The 10990-nt window shown below is 38.0% G+C and overlaps 1 protein-coding gene across 1 annotated transcript; it reads left to right on the forward strand.

The window, feature by feature from the left end:
• The first annotated feature begins 5263 nt into the window (after window positions 1-5263).
• LOC108414541 (tripartite motif-containing protein 35-like) lies at window positions 5264-10990 on the forward strand. The gene is made up of 6 exons (XM_017687419.2): window positions 5264-5845; window positions 6166-6261; window positions 6544-6774; window positions 6954-6976; window positions 7202-7320; window positions 10052-10990. The coding sequence occupies exons 1-6, from the start codon at window positions 5438-5440 to the stop codon at window positions 10594-10596; spliced, it is 1422 nt and encodes a 473-aa protein (XP_017542908.2). The 5' UTR covers window positions 5264-5437; the 3' UTR covers window positions 10597-10990.

Genomic DNA, 10990 nt, shown 5'->3' on the forward strand with positions numbered 1-10990 from the left:
TCTTGCATGCCAGCTTTACACCATTACTTATTTATCCATGTATGTTAACGTTCTCAAAGCCACACTCATTTGCTAGTTCACTAGAATCAGTTCTCAGTCTTTGAAAGTCATTTGTTTTCACTGGTTGACCTGAACAGTTTTATTTTGAGTTTAAGCTAATTTCACTTCTTTTTTTCATCATTCTCAGAATTCTCATTGTCTCTGTATTTTTGTTATTATGGTTCCTCTTTTGAGTTTTGGTTCCTTTCAGGGTTTCTCTTGAGACAGAATATGCTCTTGCGAAAAAGAGGAAAAAATACTGTATGAATAAATAAGAATTGAACTGATTTTAGTTTATGCTCAGTAGCTACTTTCATACATGTAATCCACATGTACAGACATGGGCTAACGAATTGTGATATCTGGCACCTCTGCTTTACTCTTTACTGACACAATATTTGCCAGACTGTGTCCAGGATTTTGTGAAGGTTTTATCAGCTTTGTTTAGTGTGTATGTGGTGTTTCACTTCATGGATGGGTTAAATGTGGAGGTGGAATTTCCCCAGTTGTGGGATTAAAAAAGTATCACTCAATTCTTAATTGATGAGTAACCTGGGAGGGAATGTAAAAGTAGTTCCACCCTGCACAGAACGTAAGCTGGACCCGGGACATTGAAACCAACCAAAAACAGCTCTGCAGCTTCAGCAGGTGCAGGTAACTGTCTCAAGTATTTGCTTTGGGTCTGTACACCTATAGGTGCACCTACATTCTATATTATATATATATTCTATATTCTTTCTATAAAAGCTGTTGGTGGTGCTCCACAGACATGAACATGGAAGTATGGTACCCAGGGGAAGTTGATGGTCATGGAGGTGAATGTGGCCAAATATTTTTAACACTAACATACTATGCAATTTCCTGTCCAGGTTTCCTGTTGTGTCTTTCCACAAAAAAACCAAAACAAAAAAAAATGGACCTAGTATTCCAGGAACACGGGTTTGGTTCCTGCGTTCTCACTGCACTCGAGCAGCACCTCATTTAATTAATTTAACGAAACAATGATTAGGGATAAACTTGGTATATGATGGTAACTTTAAATACTGGGCTTCCATGAGGAAAGCTTTGGAAACAAAAAATATGAGAGAAATACAACTTTAAAAGAAATTTAGTTAAAGAATTTTTTTTAACAAACCAGTTTGTCACTATAGTTGTTACCTCTGCATTTAATCATTGGTGCGACCTCCATTTGCCAACATGGCAGGAATGAGTCTTCTACTATTATGCTTGCCGAGACTGAAGAACACAGGGCAAGAAATCTGAGGCCACAGAATCTCTCCTGATCCTCCAGAGTTGTAGCTCGGTCATTTTGGACTAATCTTTTGGACTCATCCCACTGGTGACCAAGAGTAGGGAACTTCTTGGAGACCGTGCTGCCATGTATATCATTTTTCTAGGGTCTTTGGAGGCAAATCAGAATCAGATTTACTGGCCACACACAAACTGGTCCCAACTATTGGTGTCTCTATAGTAATAAATGCAACATAAAAAACAATGTGCAAATTATTTACAGACAATACACAATATACAATATACACAGTGTACACAATATACAAGCAGTATGCAGACTATATCTGGACATGTGAAACACAAACATAATGCATATTATTTACAGAAAAAACACAAGTATACAAGCAATATACAGATTATGTAAGAGCAGTCCGAAAAGATGTGGTGACATGACTTGGAGGAAGCATGTGCTAGTCTTCACCCTCCTAGCTCTGGATTATGGGGGAGGCCTGGTGAGAACTGAAACTGGACGTGACTAATTTGTAAGAAAACTGAGGGAAAAACTAACAAAAAAAGAAAAAAAAATCTTTTTCTTAATACTTCTTCACAGTAATCATCATTTATCATTGTTTAGTCTAAATATTTCTATCCAGTGGCATGTTCCTGTCTTTTCTTTATTTCATATTGACTCTAATATATATATTTTCAGATTTTTACACTTTTATCTTTCATAAATTTTTACACTTTCACATTGGGCCTGTGGTATTATTGCTTATTTTGAGTGGTGTCAGCATGGATTTACTGTAAAAGTGGCTTTATGACAACTATGTAAGAATATATATATATATATAAACACGATATAAACATTATTGAGTTGACTTTAATTGACTAATAAAAGCAGATATGAAAAAAAAAACGAATAGAAATGCAGTGTAAAGTTCCACCATTAGGTGTCGCTAGTGGCATTTGTGATTGAAGAAGGAAAGAGACTTCTATTTAACATGTACAAGTCCATGTGAAGAGAAAACTCTTCTTTCAAAACATCCATCCATCCATTTTCTAAGCCGCTTCTCCGTCAGGGTCACGGTCTTTCAAAACATTCTCATTAAATTATTATTTACATGTACACATTATATACATTAATTATAGGTGAGATAAATAAGACAACATGGGTAGTTAGATAAATGGAAGAGACATATTTTCACAGAAAGCTTTGTCAGATTACTCAGCAGGATTGGGATATAACAGATTACAAGTACTGAGAAAAAGTATTCAGAACACAGAAATGAAGCATCTGTATTCACGCCAAGTTACATTTTGTAAAAGCAGTTTTTAGGAGTATACAATTACTTTTTTACATTTTTAGGAGAATAGTTTTAGAATACTTCTTTAGTAAATTTAAAAAGTACATACCATCTTGCAAAGAAAACCAGCACACAGCATGTAAACACCTCCTCTAAAGAAGAGCTAAAAAATGGCTTCTTTAGAAACACTGAAGCCTGAGTAGACTGATAAATCACTGCAGTGAGCCAGTTATTAATCTGAGCATTAGTAAGCTACTTTCTGTGTAGTGGACACGCTTTCAGATATACATGCATTCTGTGACTCATACATATCATTAACTGAAAATCACACAGTTAGTCTTTTTGTAGTCAATCTTGCAAGATTTTATTTTTGCAATACGGTGAACTCATTCATAAAAGGGCAGCGGATTATGCAGCAGCCGTGGACTGAAGCAGGCAAAGAGAGCCAAAAAATATTTATTGAATGTTCCTTTTTTATTAATTTGAATGATTATATGTTTCATGAAAAAATCAATCAAAACAATTACATGAACAAAACTGCCAACTAATAACAAGGAAAGCAATGAACAGTATAAAAAAGTAAAAATTACAGCGCTTTGTCCCACAGAATTTATCAATATATATATTCTAAATGTATTCTGAATATGTTGTGTTTTTTTCTTTACTGTACCGAAATATGTTACTTTATTTTGCTCTGAGTACAAGCAGCTCCTTAATCTGTCTGTAACGTTGATGCTGTCACTGCTTAGTTTGATCGGGGAGGCCTGCTTAGTAAACAGTCAGATGGAACCAGTAGTAAATTTACCTGTGGTACTGAACCTCCAAAGCATAGCTTAAAAACAGTACATTTCACCTTGGAGCATGCGTTTGGTTCATGTTCCAAAAAAAGGTGATTACTGATGTATGAAGGTTCATTCAGCACACAAACTTCTTCAGAAGCTTATTCAAAAGAAGCAATGCCAGTCAAAGCTATTACACTATGACAAAGCGCTTTTATCTTAATTTAGAGTTTGCATATGATTGGCACACCTTGACTGTTAAAAATAGGTCAAAGAGAAGGGCTAGATTAAAGTTTAACATTATATGAGTGCTGAGTCAGCATAAACAGCATCGACTGGCATAGCTGGTAACCAGCAAAACCAGCGTATGTTGTGTTGTGGATGCTGTTATGCTGGTCAACCAGCAGGACCAAGCTACACACTGTCTGTATCTCTGAAGGACTTCATAAATCAGTGATTTATCCAGCTATACAACTGAACTAACCCACCCGCCCACCCACCTGCTCCAATAGGATCCAGATTAAATAAATATAACCATGAATAAATCATCAACAGATTTGTGTAGCTGTACTGATCCTCCGTCTAAAAGTCATTTTTAGAATAACTTTTATTTGTCACCCTACAGCAGTACTTCAGTAAAACTAGTGAAAAATTCTCTCATTCAGTGCTGAATCACAAGCATATGGAAGCCAACAAGCAGGCTTTTTCCAAAACCTAGACGCATGACTGGCTGTCTAAATTACACTCTGTATGCATGTCATAAATGACTGCTTCTATACCCATGTCCAGCACCTCGCGCTCCTTTTTGGATCCTGATGATGATGCTCCTGCACAAACCAGAACTATTTAATCAGAGCCAGTGCTTCTCCTGCTTCTCCTGCTTTTCTGTATTTCAATACTTTATACAAATGGTTAAACTTTATTCTCTGTTCATTTTGCTCCTATGCTATTGTTTTACTATCTGCTGTCCACCACAGAAGAATGGGTTCTCCTTTTGAGTCTTGGTTCCTCTCAAGGTTTCTTCCTCTTGCCTTTAAGGTGTTTTTGCGTGCCACTGTCGCCACTGACTTGCTCATGGGGGCTCGGACTCGGATTTTTCTGTAAAGCTTTGTGACAGCAAATGTAAAAAAGCCCTATATACATAAACTTTGACTTGATTAAGCTCCACCCATATTAGAGTTTATCATTTCACATAAGGTATTATAAAGTATCAAAATCATGGTATCAGTATTGGTATCGAGTAATACCTACCCTCAGTTTTACACTGCAGAAGCCATCATGCTAAAATTATAGAAGTGAGGAGCTTTCTCTGTGTGTGCTACACTGATACAGTAATGAATACAAACTTTCAGCACTAGGCAGCATTAATGTGAAATAAACCTGAAATGTCTGTGCTTAAACAATAAAATCTTACTTTGTAAGCCGATATTTTGTTAGTTTAGTATATTTAAACATGATTAAATAAAAGGAAGAATTTTATTATTAATTCTAATTTTATAGAATTATTATAAGTACAATACTTTGAACTGCTTTATACTAGATGTTTAATACGTAATATCACAGACACCACCAGTTTACTGTATTCATAAGAACTTAAATCTCATGTACATATTGCAGATTTCTCTTTCTCTTTGTTTTAAATGATTAAAGTGTTTATTCTTTTACATAAAAGGTTGCAACTGTAACGACTGCAAATTCTCTGGCATCAATAAAGGATTCTGATTCTGAATAACCATGTCAAGTATTTATTCTTTTATTTAGACCTCATCAAAATTTACATTTCAAAATCAGTCAGTGGAGAAAAGTTACAGTTCTGAACTTGTTCAGCTCCTCCCTGTCCAAAGCTCCTCCTCCACTGCACAGCCTACCTGTTGGAGGAAACGGAAACTTATAGTCTTCTCTACTGATCTCAGCTGATCTTATGTTGCTGAAGAGTTACTGATAATCTAAGAATGTTTAATTTTCTAACTATATTTTCTCAAGACAGTGAGTGATTCTGAACCCTGCTGCTGAGGTCACTACAGAAATCCAGAAACTGAAAGTGACGTTTGGGCTGGAGGAGGAGACCGGCAGCTGTTGGAGAAAATGGCATCTTTAAGCTCTCTACCAGAGGATGACCTTTTATGCTGTGTGTGCTGTGAAATCTTCAGGGATCCTGTTCTATTGTCGTGTAGCCACAGCATGTGTAAAACCTGCCTGCAGAAGTTCTGGAGAACAAAAGGATCTCTAGAATGTCCAGTTTGTAGGAGAAGATCCTCAAGAGAAGAGCCTCCACTTAACCTGGTACTGAAGAACGTGTGCGAGGCTTTGCGAGAGAGAAAGAGGCTTCAGGGATCTTCAGAAGAGTCTGAGGGGCTCTGCAGTCTGCACAATGAGAAACTCAAACTCTTCTGTTTGGATGATCAACGGCCTGTTTGTTTGATGTGTCAGACTTCAAATGAACACAAAAATCACAAATGCTGTGCAATAAATAGAGCTATGACTGAGTTTAAGGTAGGACACTTACTGTAATTTCTTGTTTCTTAGAACACTTGCTGTGCTATTTTGTCTCTAAACTGTGAAGTCTGTTTTCTGAGTATCCGATTTTCCTGTTATGCGTGTTAGACAGGTTAGATGTATGTGGGTAGGTGTGCTGTCAGAGGAAGGGGCACACAGTAAGAGCTGCTCAGAGACTTATCAGAATGATCAAATTAGAATAACTGCCTGCTCATTTATACACTAGGAAAGCTGAAATACAACACATGTACCTTAACATAATATAATGATATCATACCTTGATGAATTCGCTCAACTAAACTGTTCTTTAATTGCAGAACAAACTCAAGTCTGCTTTGAAGCCTCTACAGAAGAACCTGAAAGCCTTGAAGAAAGCTAAACGAGACTATGACCAAACAGCCGCCCACATCAAGGTAAGACATCATCTTGAACTGTGAAACATGTTGCTAAGGTCATGTTTCTGATGAGTGTGCACTTCTCCCATAGGTCAGTGGTTCCCCACCCTGCTCCTTTTTATTTTCTTGCCAAAACACACATGCTTCAACTCAGGAAGGGCTGGTTAATTTGCAGATCAGGTGTGTCTAAAATGTGCAGGACATTCCTCCAGAACTAGGGTTGGGAACCACTGCTGAAGGTGGTAAATGCTTGTAGATCATCTGTTAGAGTCTGTGTTTCCTAATCGTCTCTCATTCCAGACACAGGCCCAGCACACAGAGAGGCAGATAAAGGAGGAGTTTGAGAAGCTTCACCAGTTTCTAAGAGATGAAGAAGCAGCAAGGATAGCTGCACTGAAGGAGGAAGAGGAGCAGAAGAGTCAGATGATGAGGAGGAAGATTGAGGAGATGAATGGAGAAATCTCAGCTCTTTCAGACACAATCAGGAACATAGAGAAGGAGATGGAGGCTGAGGACGTTCTGTTCTTACAAGTAGGAGCCTACTTATTTTCTCACTACACCTCCTTTTCCACTACTTTACTCCTAATCTGTGCTCTTCCATAATCGTGCACACACATTTGTTTGAGTAGTGTGGTCAGAGCTTTTTACATTCATTGTTTCCCCACCTAAAAAGCCACTTTTAAAAACATTCTATTGAATTCTCATTTCAGAACTTCAAGTCCACAGAGAAACAGTGAGTAAATTTCAGACCACACATTTTATCTAATGTTACAGTAATTATTACATTTAAATCTACAGTATATTGTGTTTATTGTAAATATGAGTGCATTCTAATGAAATGAGGGGGAATAAGGACCGTGTGTTAATGTTGTAGTGATGAGAACAGAAGCAGAAATATTTAAGTATATATATACCAAAATATTGGTACAAAATTTAACATATTTCATTTTATTTTCAGACTTCGGCCCACACCAAAGGATCCAGAGAAGACATCAGGAGCTCTGATCAATGTTATGAAGCACCTTTCCAACCTGAAGTTCAGAGTGTGGGAGAACATGCAGGAGGTTCTCCAGTACAGTACGTTCTGTTTCTCTTAGGGTTTGTCTCTCAAACTTAGTCTGCTTTCGTCCTATTGATAATTTTAACCATCATCTTGGTTTGGGAAATCACTATATAGTACAAAAGACCTGATTAAACAAGATTGCTGATGTACTGCTGGGTTGACAAATTAAACACTTGCATATACAAAAATGTCCCTTATAACAACATTAATGAATGCCTGGAAGACGGAGGGAGCATTTGACGACATCAGTAATTACTCAGTGCGCCCAATTGGTGATGAAAACCGTCAATGGTAAAGGTAAAGGATAAGTATGGTTTTTAGTGATTTGAATAAGCCCTCTAATCTATTCAGGATCTAAAGACCTCCGTCGTTTTCCTTATTAAAGAAGAAACAAGCAGCAGTGGGTGAACTGGATGGCGGTATAAACCCCTGAGCTACAGCTTATTGTCTGTACTCCTCCAAAGCCTGAAACTCCACCTGAGGGAGGGGGTATACTCTAGATTTTGGAGGGGTAGCACCCTCAATCCATTCAATAGAACATTCATACTAATAACTAACAGGAGGCAGAGAAACAGACAAGTTACTGACTATTTCGCCAGACTATTTGACTTGACGTTGACATTCTCTAACTGAGTAGTGAAATCTCTCGTTATTCGCTATCAAGGTCAATTGTTTCTGCTGTTTAGTCTTTGTTGTTGTGTTAGAGTACCTACTGACTGGCTGATGGATTTGAACAGTTGATGATTGCACTTTGGTTACTTACTGCAGTTACTCCTCGATATCCGCTGTCTGCATGATGGCAAAGTATTCTATCGCACTGGGTTGATGATTTAGGCATTATTTTATTTAAAAACGATTGGTAACTGGGTTAACACCAGACCAGAGCAAACTCCAAAAGATGAAAACAATACATAGGTGCAGGCAAAACCATAGTCAAAAACAAGCGTGGGTTGAAACCAGAAGATATAACTTCCAAGCAACTGAAGCCAAAAGGGGAGAAAACAGGCAAACGGCTCAGTACACACTGAACAAGCAGAGGCAAAACTTCACAAAGTAACAGAGGAACAGACAGGCTTAAATACATAGTTCAACAGCTGATGACAATCAGCATTCAGGTGAGCTGGATCTGCGGGTTGGCTGATGACTAATGGACTAAGTCATATGACTAGCTTAGGGATCTGGAGTTTGTACTGAGGTGAGAGTCCTAGCGTGAACCAGGAAGGCTGACATTGTTTAAAAAGAATTCAATGTGTTTAAGACCTCAACTAATATAATAACATAATAAAACAATAATAAAATACAATAACATTTCCAGCACACAATAAAAAGCCCACATATTGCAGGATACTTGCAACTTATTTGCATTTTACTTCAATAGTTCTGGGGCCCTTAATGAGTGGTCCGTTTCTGACCATAAGACCACTGTCAGCTGTACACAGTACTTGTGGTTGACGGACTATTTTGAACTAGCTTAATATACACAACATATCATCTTTGTCATTGCTAGCTGTCCTAATATTTATTTTCTTTATTATTGAGCCATCTTGCAGGCACAAAATGTTTAAGATCTACCCACCAATTTTCAATGTTGAACTGCAAGGACAATTCCTAAAGCATTAACTTGCATTTCTTGGAGTTGTTTGGTTAAATTTTGAGGTATTTTTTGATCTTTGTCCTGCTGTAGAATCCAGTTTTTCCATTTCAGTTTCTTGACAGAATCACATCTCCTTCTAGAATTAGCTGATATTTTCTTCCATCTAGTTGTGCAATGTTTGTTGTGTCACTACTGCTACATAGAACTTTATGTAGTGAAGAGAGCAGGCTCATTCTATCCACAAGCATCAGTGAGAGTGTATAATCAGAGGCAGACATATTCTATTGCCATAGCTGCCCGTGTGGTCAGGTGGGTGCTTAAAGACTATATAATGAGATAAACCCAATAAACTCAATGAGGACAAGCCCACTTCTTCTTGTTCCCAAACAGTAGTAGTACAGTCCCCCACCCCCCCTTTAAAGTAGCAAAATAGGAAAAAAAATTGCAAAAGTGGCCTTTTGCTTTTGGATGGGCAAAGTGTGTTGTGCAGTAACTGGGTGGTAGATTTTGAATGAGCTCGAGATTTTTGTGCAGCCACTATAATGGGTGTTGTGGCAAGCTACTGTAACACCCCCATGAACTATTTAATGGTGGCTCCAAGCTCTGCAAGCTCTCAGTACCGTTCTGAAAGCAGTCTCTCCTGCACAGTGAAGGCCTTAGTGAGAACCACGGTGGTGATATTTTCTCCTTGATTGTCTGGGTCTCCTACTACATTCATTATCAAGGCTAATTCTTAAGAAATGAATTACAAAGGCAGACAGAATGCATTTGCAGATATGGTAACTTTAAGAAAGATGCAATCTAAATATCATAGTAAAAATGGCAGTCTAGAATAATTATGAGAGGCAAACAGAGCAAATGCATGTAATCCAAATTTAAAAAGTCAAAAATAAAAAGCAATTGCCCAAACAGGGAAATTCAGGCAGGACAGAGGGGAAAAAATTGTTCACTCAAAATCAAGAAACTTTCACTCATTACAATTGACTGAATATGAATGAGAAGGTGTGTCTGGTTCCAGTAATGAGACTTTAATGTAGACCGAGGCTGAAACCTTTGTAACAGATATTAAGATGTTAATAATGCAAAAAATAATGTTCATATATACAAAACTTGAGAAAAACATGATGTTTCATTGTGTTCTCTCTCCTCAGCCTCGGTGACTCTGGACCCCAACACTGCACATCCAGCCCTCCACCTGTCTGATGATCTCACTGCTGTAGAAAACACAAACCAGAGATCATCACTTCCTGATAATCCAGAGAGATTTCACGAGTCTGTGTGTGTTCTGGGTTCTGAGGGTTTTAACTCAGGGATTCACTGCTGGAACGTCCAGGTTGGAGACAGTGAAAACTGGTCAGTGGGTTTGATACCAGAGTCTGTATCAAGGAAAGGAGATTCTTTCTGGGATTTAGTGTGGAGGCTGAACTACAGTGTAGACAGAGGTAAATACTGGATTCGCTATCCAGGACAACCACGTCACTACCTCACTCCTAAAGAGAAGCTGCAGAGGGTCAGAGTGCAGCTGGACTGGGACAGGGGGAAAGTGACCTTCACTGATCTTCTAACCAACACACACCTGCACACTGTAACACACACTTTCACTCAGAGAGTTTTACCGTTTTTCTGTAATGTGTCTGCTCGTCCTCTGAGGATCTTACCAGTGAAGACGTCAGTAACAGTGGAGCAGCACAGTTAAAGCTGAAGCTGCTTAGAATGATCATTTATAAGGTAGTGAGTGTCTGAATTATGATCATAAGAATATGTGACTGCATGTATATTTTAAATAATGTGTTTGTACCGCTCCATCCTGACATGTCTGAGTGAAATAAAATGCTGGTTTAAAGAGTCATAGAATGGCTCCTAATAGCAATATTAGCAACATTATTTGGAGTGAGATTTCACTGATTTGAGCTGATTTTGAGCTGACTGGAGCTTCTAGTAACAATCCACCAATAATTGGCCTTTAAAAGGACATAATGGTCTTATCTTGATGAGATAAATGAATCAGTTGTTCTGATCTGATTCAAAGTTTTGAAATCTGAGTACATTATTGGTGTTGTGTGTTTAAATAAATTATCTCTGGTGTTTCA

The sequence above is a fragment of the Pygocentrus nattereri genome, chromosome 9 (assembly GCF_015220715.1).
Source record: "Pygocentrus nattereri isolate fPygNat1 chromosome 9, fPygNat1.pri, whole genome shotgun sequence".
NCBI lineage: Eukaryota > Metazoa > Chordata > Actinopteri > Characiformes > Serrasalmidae > Pygocentrus > Pygocentrus nattereri.

Coding starts and splice junctions, on each gene's coding strand:
- LOC108414541 (XM_017687419.2), top strand. CDS start 5,438: ATGGCATCTTTAAGCTCTCTACCAGAGGATGACCTTTTATGCTGTGTG. Junction 6,262..6,543: donor AAACAGCCGCCCACATCAAG/GTAAGACATCAT, acceptor CTCTCATTCCAG/ACACAGGCCCAGCACACAGA. Junction 6,775..6,953: donor AGGACGTTCTGTTCTTACAA/GTAGGAGCCTAC, acceptor TTCTCATTTCAG/AACTTCAAGTCCACAGAGAA.